The 15,753-nt window shown below is 39.7% G+C and overlaps 1 protein-coding gene across 4 annotated transcripts in view; it reads left to right on the plus strand.

Annotated features, from left to right (window-relative positions):
• The window catches only part of SLC44A3 (solute carrier family 44 member 3), a 40,940-nt gene extending 28,978 nt beyond the window's left edge, over window positions 1-11,962 (plus strand). For 3 of the 4 annotated variants that reach the window (XM_084528380.1, XM_084528378.1, XM_084528381.1), the window contains exons 13-15: window positions 7,857-7,994; window positions 8,503-8,739; window positions 10,553-11,962. In XM_084528380.1, the coding sequence (XP_084384506.1) occupies window positions 7,857-7,994; window positions 8,503-8,739; window positions 10,553-10,669 (492 nt within the window). In that variant the 3' untranslated portion in view covers window positions 10,670-11,962. The remainder of the gene's footprint in view (window positions 1-7,856; window positions 7,995-8,502; window positions 8,740-10,552) is intronic. The other variant, XM_084528379.1, reaches the window with a different exon arrangement.
• Window positions 11,963-15,753: the final 3,791 nt, after the last annotated feature.

The raw sequence follows: 15,753 nt of genomic DNA on the forward strand, positions 1-15,753 counted from the left end.
CGTAAGATTTTGATAGAAATTTTATCTGTCTGAAAGGGTAATGTTCTCAGATTATGGCATTTCATAGGGCAATTAATGTTTTTTTTTTCTATAAAGAATATATTCAAGGCTATTAAAAATAAAAGTGTTGACTAAGATTGAAAGTATTTGTGGAAAAAAATAACTAGTTTTAAGAAGCTTAACATACAGTTTGATTAACTCAAGTGTTGAATTTAAGAGTGCTCACTGAGATCAGTGAAAGTTGGGTACAGCCTTGAAATTTCACATTGTTGTTAAACATGGACTCAAGCGTTGGACTTTAGGGACTTTTAAAAAGTTGCTTTTACATATGCGTATGTATCTAACATTTTGAATGTATTTTTAAGTTTAGATTTTGATTTTTCTATGAGTTGAAATTATAGAAATGCGGAACAGCTGTTACAAAAGTCAGTCCAAAGCTCATTAACATTCCTTACTGTGCTTTTGCCTTTTATCCCACTATTACATTCACCATTGTAATAATCATATAATTACCTGGAAACTTAAAAAACCTTCCCCATCACTTCTGCATTATTTTCTTCAACCTGTTGTTGTATTGCTTAGATATTTTAAATCCTTTCTTACTCTTTCATTCACTAGTATAATCAGATTAAGCAGAGCACCTTGTTTTCTCTCTGGGAAACTTGCAGATGATAAATAGGTGTTGGAGGAAGTAACACTGGTGATAGTGTGTGAGCTTCTTTCTTCCCATGCAGTGTGAACCAAGTGCCCTGTTACGTTGTCAATGGGCTGATGTGCTGTCTTTCAGGAGGGGTATAACACTAACTTTGATTGTTTTGTGTATTCCTGAAGAGATTCCTTCTCTCCTTGGTCAGCTAAATTGTGTTCAGCTCTCTTGCAATTTAAGTTGAACAAGGCCAAAAAGGTACCCTGTCATCTTCCTGTCATGACAGATGCTGCACTTGATGCTGACAGTTCCTGTATTTCCAGTGGCGGTCGTTGCAGGAGGAATAATGTAAACCAGTATCCTGTTCAGATTGCAATGTGGATAATTACATTCTGCCTTCCTAAATTTCTTTTGGATATGCAACTGGATCCTGTGCTAAACTGTGGTGTAGTGTTGCTATGTGCTGTTAAACAGTTCACTCCTTAAGCTGTTCCATTTCAGTCATGGGCAAAGTGATTCATGTGTGTGTATAATCCATTAGTAACAATTGTAAAGCACTCTGGGTTCTATCTGGATGAAAAGTGTTTTGTGAATATAAAGTCATTATCCTTACTTGACAGTTCTGTTTGCCAACACTTGTCAGAATTACCACAGATTTTTCATCTTCTGGCTCTGATAGTTTCAGTATGTTCCAGATAAACATATCCAATCATCTCAAGTAAAATCTGGTAGATTGAAATTTCTCTTTTGTAAAAAGAGTATACTGTTTTCTTTATGTGGTCTGGGAGCTACAAGGTCTGTCTGTCTCCTGCTCTCTTAAATTGTTATGGCAAAATCTTAACTTTTGATACATCAAAGCAGTCATTTTTTTTCTTTACAGCCTTGTTGCAATGACATTTTTAACAATATATCTATTTCAGGATAATTCTGCTTTTCTGTGTCTGCGCTGGGTTCATCTGCAGCCAGTTGGCAGGCAACCGCTCCACAGTGCAGCACATGGATTTCTGGAGTGTATGTGGTTTCTCTGTTTTTCTCAGCACAGCTTCGTGCTGCGTAGCCTTCCGGGCCCTGTGGTAGCCATTCCTGGTGAATGACACGGTGTGATCGCCTGCGTTTGCTCCTACTGAGACCCTTCAGTGCCACTGAAAGCCAGCAACTGTCTAGTGTGAAAAAACAGAAGCAAGTCTGTCTGTTGGTCATATATCCATGGTAGTTAGTTGTCTCTTAAACTTTGGATGGAAGCCTATCAGGAGGCTGTGCTTAAATGCCTTCTGGAGAAATGACATAGATAAAACCAAAATTCAGGCATGCTAATGTAAGTACAATTCTCCTGTGCGCTGCCAAAGATATTGTGCCTCACACCATCAAATACTTCTTTTTTCTTCCCAAAACCAATACTGCCCTTTAATGTTACTGGCAAAGTTTCTTCTAGATGTGAAGCTAAACTTTCAATCATCTTGAAAATACTGGCTAAAACATCAGTCTTTGGTGAAATGTTGTTTTAAATATGTTTGTTTTCCCTCTAAAAACTTTTAAAATATGCAGTAATGGGAGATAAATATTGCAGGTCTTTCCTTGCTTCATAGGGTGAACCATGTGGGGCACAGAGATGAATGAGAATGACCTGTTCTTGCTTTGATGCTTTTCTTCTCTCCCTTCTCCCACTTTTTTAAAAAAATAAATAAATAAAAATTGAGGGGGATGGGATGCAGTGAAACAACTGAACAATAATTTAGTGCTCTTAAGCAGGGCAATTCTGAACAACTCCCAGACCACGTTCAGTTTGTTTTTATTTAAGAACTCCCTAATGGAAACACTGTCACGCTAATATTGCAGAAGCTACAGTTAAGTGACTCCAGTAATAATGTAATCATGACGCAATGGGCACTTAGAGCAGGTTCTCTGCAGTAAGAGTGCTAGCAGTGAGGTGCTGCAGGAGAGAACACCCAACTACAAACCCAGGAGAAAGCTGTGTTGATTGTACCCGCTGGATGACACCTGTGGAGGGAGTACGTGACAGAGTAGAAAACAAGGGAAGTTAAAGGACAAGGTATTTTCCAGCAAGTCCAGGTTGCAAATGTAAGGTGGAATGCAAAGCTGGGCTTTTTGGACTGCTTGGAAAAAAATCAGGAGGCTTTTGTCGAGTTTCTTATAATTAGTGATTAGCCTAAGAATCAGAAATAACAGTTTCAGTATTAGCTGTGTGCTCACTGGGGAAGTGATGGACAAGAGTGTTCTCCGTGTGTTTGTCTTTTGCAGGACAATGGCTATTAGTTGGTTATTGAGATGGCCGCAGAAGTGGCAGATTCAGTCCTGGAGAAGGTATGGGAAGGTATGGCCTTTGTTCAGGTTGCTGGTTTTAGGCAGTAAACCTCACAATCTTACCTCACAAGATGGGACTGGGATATCCTGGTGTGTCTACCCTTACAAATAAAGGGTCAGAGCAGGACTTACCATCTCTGAGTGCATCAGGAAGAGAAACGGCAGGGAACGGTAAGATCCAACACAAGATAAGCAGAAGAATGAGTAGTTGTAGGCTGTTCATGAGTTCCTGAGTTGTCTAGAAATTGGAAGAAGGGTCCTAAGGACCAGAGGGACAATGGTCTGGAATAGATCCAAATGCGAGGGCTGGGAGAGGGAAAAGCCCTAAGTAGTTTAAAGAGGGAGCTTTCCACTTAATAGAAGAAATTGAGTAGCATGATAGCTTGAAATAGCCAGGGACTGGAGTGCCTGAATGTCTGTTCCAGTTTTACATGTCTTCATCTCCTCAGCAGGGCCTCACAGGCCCGCATTGCTCCAATTTCCCCCCACCACCTGAGAGTCATGATACAGCTGTCCCACTGGGTCACTAAAGGCCTGTACAGCAGCCACAGAAACGTCACTTCCACTTGCTACCACTAGATTTTGTTTTCTGAGGAAAATCCTATGGCAGCTGTGGCACTTGCAAGCTAGGACGTTTAAAAGCCCTGGCTGAGCTGCATGGCACTGTAGTGGGTGTAGATAGCCAGGACAGCCCCCAAGGGAGTTGGCAGCAACAAGCAGGTTGGATCAGGCTGAAAATATCAGTAGAGCAGAAAAAGCTGAAATGGGATGTGAGACCAGCATGTCTCCTGCTTCTTTTTTAAAAGGATTCTGTTGCTATGGCAATCCGGTCTTTCCCCAAGCTCATTTTATTAAAGCAAGTCCTAGAATGGAAGACTGAATTCAGCTGTTACACAAAGTAGCAACTATTCTCAACAGTTGGGGAACTTATGGGCTGGATCTGAGCCACAGTGCCTTTCTCATGAAACTGGCAGGTCAGTTTTTCCAAGACCCTTGACATTCTGTGTTGTGAAGCACAGAAGGATGTATTCTTTTAAATTCTTTTTTGCATAGTGTGGTATTTGGAAATATGTAAACAATCACATTCCTTATTTATTCCTCCTGACACTGAGAAACCAGTGTCTAGTTCCCAGGCTCCAAGCCAGAAGAGGCTTGTGTTCTTCACAAAATTGGTGACACAGTACCGACTCGATGGTGCAAGGATAGAGACACCTCCTCACGCTCTGTCTCCCATGCTTGCTGATCCGTGGTTTGCTATCAATGCTATTAGTACTTGCTTGTCACTGCAGCAGAGACTACCACTGTAAAACATCGATGCATTAAGCAAAGTATAAGTATATAACAGCTTTATTGGGCCAGGTAGAACCTCTGCCTAGGTTGGTGACCCATCTCCAACAGTGGCTGTGAGTGGCTGCAAAGCCATAAAGAGTGTGTGTTTCCCTGTATCCAGTGCTGTTTCTGAATCTGTTTTAGGCCTAGGAACATCCTGAGCTGAGTGTGGTTTCTGTGTGGTTAGTATCTCTCAGTGGATCCCTTTTCCCTGAACTTGAGCTCCCTTGAGCTCACAGGAACTTTTAGCGGCTAGAGAGCATCCTTTGGCCAGGAGCTCACAACTTACAGGATACAGTGAGAAGAGCAGTCATCTGTTTTCAAATTTGGTTCCTGCTGCTTCATATGGTTACCCACTCTGCCTAGTCCTTGCATTAGAAAAAACAGTAAGCATCGAATCCTACCTACTCTCCATATTTCTCGTGCTTTTGTAGCCCTCTTACCGCATCCTACTTCAGTCATCTCTTTTCCAGACAGTGGAGTCTGGTGCACTCAGTAGTTCCCCAGACAGAAGACATTCCATACCTTTTGGATCATTCCTGCTGCCCTTCTCTCACACATTTCCAATTCCACTAAAGCTTTTGTGCATGAGGAAAGAGAATGCAACTGGTAGGAAAAAAACCACATTTGAATAGTCTGTTTCTAAATGATAGCAGGCTCTTATGTGACTGCAGTCTGCCATCTTATCCTTCACAACTATCTTTTCTTTGAAAATGAATGGGTTGCAATCCCTGCAAGTAGAAAATAAACGGGAGAGCTAAGCTTCTTAGTCCAAAGTCCAAAATCATTTGCAAATATTGGGAGTAGCTTATGTGTTAGTTATTCTTTGGTGGGTAAGGATGAGAAATCATTTGAACTAGTTTCTGTGCAACTCTGAGTTTGAAAATGTATTTTTTCCCCAAAGATCGCTTGACTCAGTCTTCAGCTTTTACTAGTAACATTCATACTTCACCCATGCCAATGTCTACTTTTGTAGCCTTCTAGTTCATTCATTTCTGTGCCTCTTCTGTAATGTTGGATTACCACCTGGCTGTGTCTCTTGCTTATGTGTTATTAGTTGATGGTTGTATTTGTTGAAGTTGTAATTGTTGTAAGTTCCACTTCTTATTAGCTGGTTTGTAGCAACACAAATGCCTATGCAGGTAGTATTCAGTCTCTAGCATTGTTCTCCAGTTCTTCCAAGAAAACTGTTCTAGTTAATAAATATCAGAAATTCTTTTCATGGCACATTCCTCAGATACCGAAGTGGCTAATTCCAGAATGTGAACAAGTGGTTGTTTATTTTAAGGTTTGGTACAGTGTTTGTACAAATGCACATGCATTTTCAGCATTCTTTTTAATCTTTAAAACAGAACTTTTTTTTTTTTCTTTCAGTTTATAATGAATACAGAATCTGTATTTAATTTATTGGCAAAATGTATACTGACCTCACCAGATCAGGATCTGCTCTGTGAATTCAGTTCTTAAGGGACAGCAACAAACTTACAAAACCAATTTTTCCACTTTGTGTCTCAGTTTCCTGTCTGTTAAGGGGAACAGTGAAGCAGCCTTAATTCACAGCATGTTATAAAGATAGGTGTATTATCCGTGTTTGAAAAATGCAGTGACAGCCAGAGACAGAAGGCAGAGAGGGAGCCTGATTTGAGGCTGCCCTCCCTGAACCTGGTGGCAGTGCCCTGGGCAGGGGGAGGCCCAGCGGGGCTGCCCTGGGCCTGCTGATCTGATCGCCTTCCACCCTGGGGAGGGCGAGTTGGCAGGCTGCCTGCTTTCCTTGCCAAGCAGCCAGGCTGCGTGAGGCAGGTGGGATGAGGCTGCCTCTCTTTCAGGGGTGTGGGCGACTGGGAAGCCCAAGGGATGGATGCGCCAAGGGGCAGGCTGCCTGCAGGCCCCGGGGCAGCACTGCACAGGATGGTGTAAATGAAAGCTGTACTGAAGGCGTTTTTTCTTATTTTGGAATGGAGAGAACTTGCTTGTTTAAACAGATTTTTATGCAAATAGTCTACATGTTTCTGTAGAGTTCAGGGGAATCTTTATTTTTATGTATTTTTTCCTCATAGTGGGCAATAAATCCATGGTTTCTGGTTGTATTTTTTCCATCTACAGATGCATTAGGTATGATATAAGTACAGTGCTTACAGGATGTCACTGCTTATACTCTTTGTTTTGCTTACTAATCAGAGGAAATAAGTCGTTTGCTATATATAAAATAAATAATATTAAAAATGAAGATACAAAGGATCTTTGTGTTTAATTTCTTTCTGTGCAATAGTTTAAGATACAGTAATGTCAATATAGCTTTGCTACACTACGGTTTATTACAGAAGTTGGGATAAAACGGGACTCTGCAGAAATAATTTTCTGTGCCTTGAGATATCTGAAGCTGTTTTATATTTTGATTTGTAAGAAAAAACAGATTTTTGAACAGGAACTGTTTTGTAGTAGGCCAATATAATTCACTTTTAGCAAATCATTTTTTTCTGCTTCTACGTGTAGCAGAAAGTAATCTAAGCACTTCAGTACATGTTCGGGTATATAAATTCCTTCAAAACAGTAATCCCTTGCACACTGCGGTTCTTCTGAATGTACCAGATGTAACTAATATCTTGCGACATAATCCACCTTCTAATATTTTGAGAAAAGGGAAACTATTCATAAGACTTGCTGGCAAAGTTCAGCAAATATTTCAGGTATCCTGAGTGCTGTTATTCCTAGCTGATACTTTGGATGCTGTTTCAAAGCCTTATTGAGGAGTTCCATAAATGGGACAGGTGTGTCAACTTATCCAGAACAGGTGCTAAAATAATCCAGTCCAAGAAGGCCATCCCACATGCATTGGCCAATTTCCACAAAGGGAAATCTTATAATATTCCTGATACCTTTGATTGCCCCTACTGTCTGTTAAAATTATTATTATTATTTTTAGTGACAAGATTCTTCACTGGTCTAGTCCTTTAACTGTTTTTTTACAATCATTGTCATAATTGTTTTCATTTTTTATGCGATGGTTTTATTTAATGGCTGTAGCCATAAGCTTGAATTTCAGTAGCATATGAATAGTCTAAAAGGGCAGTGCATAAAACCTTTTTAATAATCAACTTTTAAATTACTTGATCACTACATAGCTTGATTGTTCTGCATGTATAGGTTTCCAGCAGTTGTGGAAGGTAGATACATGGAAAATAAGTAAGTTCAAATAGCATGATTCAGATAAGTGTTTTGTGGTAACTATGTTAAATTAATTAACAAAAAATTAGGGTAGAGAATTTTGGTGGTTTAAAATAAATTGGATAAAGATCGGTTTAGAAACTTACTTCATCCCTGTTACAGCATTTGCTAACGGTGGAAATGATGTAAAAAAAAAAAAAACTATTTGACACTAGAAGCATAGTTACTCTAGTCACTTGAAATAAAATTGTCATTTTATGCAAAATAACTTTTTTTTTATTCACAAAGTCAGCATTTCCAAATCATGTTTAAAGCTTTTCATTTTTGTAGAAGTAAAATCTAGATTAAAAGGGTCTTTCATCTCACATTGCATTGTTGTCTTCTCTCATTTCAGCATGTATACACAACTACTGCCATAAATGGAACAAGTTTTTGTACATCAGCAAAGGATGCTGTCCGTATTTTGGCGAAGAGTTCTGCTGAATTTGCATCCATTAGTTGTTGTGGAGATTTTATCATATTTCTAGGAAAGGTAAGAGTAGGAAAAGGCTGAGGTGAATAATCAGGGTATGATTCTGTTTCTTGTACCAAAAGTAAATAAGGCTTTAAGCTCAAATAAGGTAATATTCTTGTTAAACTCAGTGTTGTTAATGCTGTAAAATTAGTTTGGTAGAGAGGATAATTTTAAGGAACTTAATCCTTTTCATAGCTTTTACTGAGTTACTTATTTGTGTTAAAGTAGTGTCCTTGGTGCCACTCTTGCGGTTTCTGATGCACAGTCTTTGGTAAATATATAGTAGATTGCCGCTGCCCTACAAAATTTGCACACTGAATTGAATACAGAATGTGGCAACTATTTTCCAAAAACTGCATAGCCATCTCTCAGATGAGATGTTCTTTTAAAATACTAGCTGTAATTTGCCTGAGGATTTTGGTGGGGTTTTTTTGTTTGTTTGTTTTTTTATGTTTCTCAGGAAAACAAAGAAACAAATCATGTTATTATTAATAAGGTTGCGTTTGTCTCTCGGTGCCCTTTACAGGTGTTTGTTGTATGTTTTACTGTTTTTGGAGGATTGATGGCATTTAACTACCATCAGGAGCTGCAAGCTTGGGTAGTTCCTCTGTTGCTGGTTGGATTTTTTGCCTACCTGATGTCCCACAGCTTCCTGTCTGTGTTTGAAGTGACGCTGGATGCCATGTTCCTTTGCTTTGCTGTTGATATGGAAACAAATGATGGATCTGCAGAGAAGCCGTACTTCGTAGATCAGGAACTGTTGGTAAGCCCCACTGATAACAGCAAAGTTGTTTGAGCCGTTCTAAGCTTTTGGGGATTCTCTCTTTCCCCATGACCTATTAATCTGAACTCTTAATCCATCTGATTTCTTTTCCAAGCCCTTAGAACAGGATGGGCTCAGGGATGCAAATTAAAAAGGTGAGTTTAAAAATGGAAATAAATGAACTCCTCCCTCTGGCCCCTGTGTGCTAGCTGTGATCTGCTACCTATAGGCAATGGCTGACTTCTTAAGGTTTAGTAAATATATAAATAAATAGCTGAGCTCGCTGCAGTACTATCTACAGTGTGCCCTAAGATTAGATGTTTATGTCCATTTTGACTTTCTGTACAGCAAGGAACAAAAATAAAGAACAAGGAGCTTGTAGCAGGTCAGGTATTCATATACATCTTGTGGATGCTGTAGTTTTGAACAAACTCGATTCAAACTTGAGTTGCTTTCCTTCATACATATATAGATTCTTTTGCCAAAATACTGTCCTATGTTTCTTGATTAAATCCTTCTGTCTCTGGACTGACTGTTCTGTCTCTACCCTGATAATTACTGTATTGAACTGCAAGCTTCCCATGGAGAATCATTGCATAGCTAATAATGATGGAGAGCTTTAGTTAACAGCTGCATCTGGAGCATTTGAATGTATACACGCCATCCCTTTCATATGAATATTGGAAATGTGGAAGCTTTTTTTCCTTTCATACTATTTTTGCCTGTCCTGTCCATTTTTTCATAAACCATGCAACAACGAAAGTCTTAGCAGCCGGACAGACTAGCTCAGATGATGTGAATCTTCTGGAAGGATTTCTTCAGGGCAGTGTCAGAAGAACTGTTTTTTGTTTGGTTGGTTTGGTTTGGTTTTGTTTGCTTTGGTTTGGTTGGTTGGTTTTGGTTTTGTTTGTTTGTTTGTTTTTATGCTGCTATTAGATTTCCTGTAATGTTCTTAGAATTTTGTTGAAAACAAAAACAATAAAAAGGCAGCCTAAAAATAGGCTTAACCCTTTTTACAGAAGAAAGCAGATGGTTATTCTTTGGCCTTGATTCAGAACAGTACTTAAGCACATGTCCTGAATAGGAATATGTTACTTAATGGAAAACTCTGAAGCCTTGACCTCTGTTCTTCTTCCTCTGTTTTGCCAAATGCTAGAATACTTCTTAAGCCAATTCTCCTTAATGAAACAAATAGAGGCTTTCCTTTTTCCACTTCCAAACTTTGTGGTAGTTTTTCTTTAACTCTGGATTAACTCTTAATTCTTTGTAGTTAGCCATTCCCTGGGGTCTGGGGTGAAGAGGACTTCCCGCAGGGGCGAGTCTTGCAAGCAGGGCAGGCAGTATAACCTTGTATGGAAAAACTGGGGGCAGCACATCCAGACTCCTCATTGCACGACCAAGAGTACGTTTCATCACATAGAGAAGGGCTTGGAGTTTCCCAACACATGAAGGCATTTATGTGTGGCATCTGTGTTACAGTTGGGTGATAAACATCTGGGGGTGGAAGGGAGGCTCTGTGGCCCTCAGGATGATATGTGGCAATAGACGTAGAGCTGGGTGAGTGATTTCAGACAGCCAGAGCTCTCATTGCTGCAGTAGAGAAAGTACGAGGGATTCTTGTTTCATCCTATTCAGCTTCTTTCATCACCCTGCAGAGTGCCTCCCAGTATCACTCAGTGTCATCCAGCTAGGGACCAGCTAGTTTCATAGCCCCAGGTTAACTGTCTTCCTTTACAAGGCTGTTATTTTATTTTATTTTGTTTACATAATGGTTCGCATTCCCAAATGATCTCACCCTGCTTTTTGTTTGTAGATGTTTGTGAATCAGAGTAACAACTTAACAGAAGGGCATAAACACAGAACCATGAGACGTGACAACGAAGATGGGACAGAGCTCCAACCTATGGTGAGGAGGGAATATGGGCTGTGAACTTGTCTGCCAGCTGCTGTTTGCCTTTATGTCCTGAAGAAAAGATGTAGACTGTTGTGTCTTCTGATGTTTCACAGCGACAAACATTTCCCTTCATTGCTTTCAGTCCTCAGGAACCCCTCTGCTGGTACAAAATGGAAGGATGAAATACTTACACTCATCCTTCTTCCCGTTCCCCAGTGTGCCCAGCAGAGGATGAGAAAAATCAGACAACTGCAAGGTGATGGGAGAGCAATCCTCTTTGGATAGTCCTTCACATGCCTGCTGTAGGAAAGTCAGAACAGCAGCAGGCTGCTTGATTTTGTGAACTCTTCCCAGAACTGTAAAGTTAGAGCTTAGATGCCTACCCTTTCTTCTCCCCCCACCCCCACCCTGGCATGTCCTCTACAGTAATTAAGTATTTATTGCCTCTGGTTTATGCTGGGGTAAAAAAGCTGAGACGCTAGAAGGGAGTGTTCTCCCACACCCAAGCACGGGAATGTCCCAAGAGTGAAAGCTCACCAGCTGCCATCTGAGGTCTGCACACTGCCCGAGCTGAGGAACTGCCCCACCAGCTGAGAATCTGGGGCGATTTTACCCCAGCGCCAGGGGGCTAAGCCAGGGCTGCTGGAGAAAGATGCAGCAGCTACTCTGGCACCAGCTCCTGCTCCACGTTACTACTAGCATCTTGCGTCCTAGCTACTTGTTACGGGGGCACAGAGACTGTGGTGATTTTTCTTGTCTACTTTGAAGAAGTCCCAGGCTCGAGGGTACTCTCCACTGTTTGTGGGCGTTCTGCTGTAGGCAGGTGGGCTAAAGGGCACTGCTTCAGTGTATAATACTTGTTCTTTTCACTGTGTGTGTGTCTGTTAATGTATTCTTCAGTAATTTTTTGGCAAGCACAGAAACTGGGGGGTTTCTGGTCCCTAAGAGATGACTGCAGATATAAGACACAAAAGAACCGTAATTATTTTCCCAGTTTACTTTTTCAGGCATATAAATGCAGTAACAGGAGCAGTGTTACACATTGCTTGATTCCTTTTTTCTCTGTTTGTAGACTTGAATGTGAAGTACACCAGGAAGTATGAAGGCAAACCAGCAATAGCAAAAACAGTTGCAGAAAAAAAGTACAGGTTACCAATAACCCAGGACAAAGTAACTATTAGGTCTGTAAATCTCTGTTAAATCTGTTGCACTGGTAAAATGACCATCTATTTGTATGAATAATGTGTTTCATGTCAGCATATCTTATTTTTATTAATAGAATTGTTATGATAGTCTATGAAAGTTGTTAATAAACAAATTCCTCATAAATTTCTATGTCCTTTAGCTAAAAATACTGAGTTTACAAGACCACAGAGCTGTCCTTTTTACCTTTGTAGCATGTCATTCAACATGTGTTTGTTTGTTTTTTTTTTCTTATCATGCTTCTCTGGGCTGGTTGTGCCTGGATCAGAAAATGTAGAAACATTTGCAGAGGAGCACTCCAGTTGTTTCCTGATTAATTCAGTATATCTGAACAGACAGTGCATCCAATTAAGGAATGGCACTGAGCTCATTGATGGAAACTCTCTGTAGTCAAGATAATTAATAGTTATGAGGTACCTGTCATTGTTGTAATTAGACTCTATTGTGAATGGGCTTCACAAGTCAGTGTCATAAACCATCCATTGGCTCCTCTTCAAAGGGCAGATGAGGAATGGCTTTTTTTGTGTGTGTAAATAAACAACTACCTTTTCTTTGCAATTGAAAAGACAAAGCAAATACAAATTGTAGCTGGATTTAAAGCTTGACAAAGAAGTGGTGGCTGAACAGAAATGAGATAAAAGGATAACATAAATAATAATTTATGAATAAGTGTTAGTTGAAACATGGATATGAAATACACAGTATCATGGAGGAATGTAGAGGTGACTGACAGGGCTTTAAATCAGAAGAGGGAAAGAAGGTAAGTTTAGATGCAGTTTAAGAAGAAAAACTGTTTTCTTGTGAGCAGATTTGAGGTCTGTTTAAACTTCATACTTGGACTGTTTATAAAACACTTTCACGGTTCACCTTGTTCTGGGTATGGGGTTAGTTTTAGATTTTATTTAGTGCAACATGATTTTATTCTTTCTCTCTTTGAAGAGAGGTTTGAGGTGGGAAGATGACTCCAACTAGGTAGGGATTTCAGTATGCTGCACATCAGGAAGCAAGACATTACTGCAAGTTAAGTGACTGAAACTGCTGTAACGAATAAGGCCCGTAGAATATACTGCTAAACCTCTGATTAGTCACAGCTTGGAAGTGACATACATGTACAGAATAGTAAAGCTCATTGATGGTCAGAATGCCAAATCTATTTTCATCTGAATACTGTTATCTGATCTGCTGCTGAAAGGAGACTAGTTATTTGCCCGTGGATGCTAAGAAATAGTGGCTGCTTATTCCTCGTTTAAATAACCTGTCTACTTTAATATGAGCCACTTCAAGAAGTGGAAGGATAAGGGATGGATGATGGGAAAGAAAAAGAAAGATTAATTGCTTTCTGGCTGGCAGGTGGGGTTGCTGATCTGCTTGGCTGTGACTCACTACCTCATCATTATTTTAAACTATACACTTGGGTACTTCTGGTGCTTGTGTTTGTGGATGCTGTGGCAACTGAAAATTACACTGAATAAGCAATAGCACTTTAATATTGAGAAAGTGTGCAGATATAGTACTTACAGAGGGAAAAATTCTTTCTTCTTCCACAGGTCTCGGTAAGATTGTTTGCAAATTATAGCGTCTGCACAATGTAAAAATGATGTTTCGCAATTTACAAAGCATAGTAGATTGCCTTGGAAGTTAGAAAAATCAGTTACTGTGCATTATTTTTTCCCCAATTTGTATTTGATACTCACACTGCATGTTTTGGCCCTTGACTCAGAACTCAACTGAGTGGTGGAAGAAAGGAGGGGACATTTCAAGAAATGTATCTCCATTTTCAGACAGTCCTTACGCTGGACACTCTCTAGATAACTTCCAGGGGTACCTTTCAGTCTCAATAATTCTGTGGTTATGTTCATTGCAATTATGATTCAGTATCATTGCCTTCAGTGCAGTTACTGCATGGAGAAAGGACTTTTAGATGCTTACTAGCAAGTTCGGTGTGTATTTCAAAGAAGGAAATTATTGAAAATCACAGTTAAACTGTACTTGAGTGTGTTTCATTTAAGCAGTGCTGTACTGCCTGTAGTCCAGAAGTTACAACTGTGATAACAGAATGTTTTCAGTCAGGTATAATTTTACAGAACAGTTCAGAATGTTTACCTTTTAACTATATTTTGTACAGAAAGCATAGCTTTATAGCTTTCAGGTGCAACACAAGACTTCCTAATCATATACATTCTTCTAGTAATTATGTCAACAGTCTCCAAATGTTGCAAAAATCGTCACCTGAGTAAAAAGCATAAAGCACCCACAGGGAAGCTGATGCTATTTAGCGCTTGTTACTGCTGTCCTCCCCTGCAGGATACCTAGTCAGGCAACTGTAAAGCAGGCTGGAGTAGGTGCAGGGGTGGGTGTAGGAAGGCAGGCAGAGCTCATGAGAGTGTAGTTAGTACTACTGCGTGTACTGGTACTTGTCCAAGTCACTTCTGGTGTTTGCGATGTCTGCCCCATAAGGCAGCCCAACAGCACATGGACCCTTCTAGACTGACTGATGCTATTTCCTGCACCTACAGAAGACTGGATTCCGAGGAATGGAAGGTACTTTTGAAATTACTTCCCTTAAAAAAAAAAAAAAAAAAAAAAAAAAAAAGAGAGAGAGGTGGGGACTATTAGATAGTGTTTCTGCATACTGGAAAATAGCTACATATTACAGTTTTTTTGTTTTAAGCAGGGAAGTTTTGTATCTAGTCTTGCTTGGTGTCTTCTTCAAACTCAATTTAGTTATGATTCCATTGTGTACCTCTGTGCATGAAAGGAACAGGTGTGCTGAGAACAATTTGCATATTGTTTTGGGCCTCCTTTCAAGTACATACATAATAAATATGTGCAAGTGGTTTAACACATCATTTTGGGCATCAGAAATAGCAGGAAGGCATGGGTCAGGCTTTCAAAAGAGATCCTAACTTCACTCAAACTATGAAAATAGCAAAGCTTTTGTTGTCAATCATAGCACTGCTTTTCAGCATTTAATAACCTAGTTCTAAATTGTTAAATGCTATTGTCTTGAAGGGGGGAAGTACAGTATAGGTCAGGAAAAGCAGGTCTGAACAGACATCTTGGTAATTCTCTTGCCCTACATGCAGGGCTTGGACCAATGACCTCCAGAGGTCCTTCCTAATTTAAATTATATGAAATAAATAAGCTTAACGCTTACTCATCAAATAAGTCAGTTGAAAGTAAAGTCACCACACCTGAAAATAAACTTAATGGAGCAAAGCACAAAATTTTGTCTTGAGGGAAGAATCTCATACAAGTCTCAAACTTACATGCTAAAATACCTTCTATTATTCACAGAATTTATGACTAGTGAAATTCCCCCTGCCCTTGATAGAAGCTTCTTTTTTCTCCCGTTGCAAGGAGCCCAGGTAAATTAGTACAGCCTATCTGTATTTTATGGCAAGGACAAAAACGTTTTCAATTTAGTTACTATTATCAGAGCTTTATTTCTAAAGAATTCAGACTGCAGACCAGCGGAAATGAAGATCTGGATATCTCATTTCACCTTTTAAAGCAAGTGTCTTTTAATTTCTCAAAATGATGGTATGAAGGAAGGTTATAGGCTGAAGTAGAGTTAGTGTTAAGTATCTGCAGTTCCTCATTTGCCTTGAAAGAAGAGCAGGGATTTAGCGAACATCTAAGGATCTTTGGTTTTAATCTCACAGTAATGTAGAGGGGAACTGAACTCTGCTGTAAAGGAGCTACATTCCTTTCCTGTTAAGTCACTGTCACTCACTCACAAGAGATTTTTACAAGGTTGTTAGACTAAATCCCATGGAAAATGAAGAACTTAACTGCAACAGACAGCAGTTTTACATTGCCCTTAACAGAGGCGAGGGTGATGGTGATTTGGGAATAATTTTTGCCATCTATTCTTTAATAATGGTAGGATAACAAATGAGGCAGAATCCTCTACA

Source organism: Aythya ferina (genome assembly GCF_964211825.1).
Source record: "Aythya ferina genome assembly, chromosome: 8".
NCBI lineage: Eukaryota > Metazoa > Chordata > Aves > Anseriformes > Anatidae > Aythya > Aythya ferina.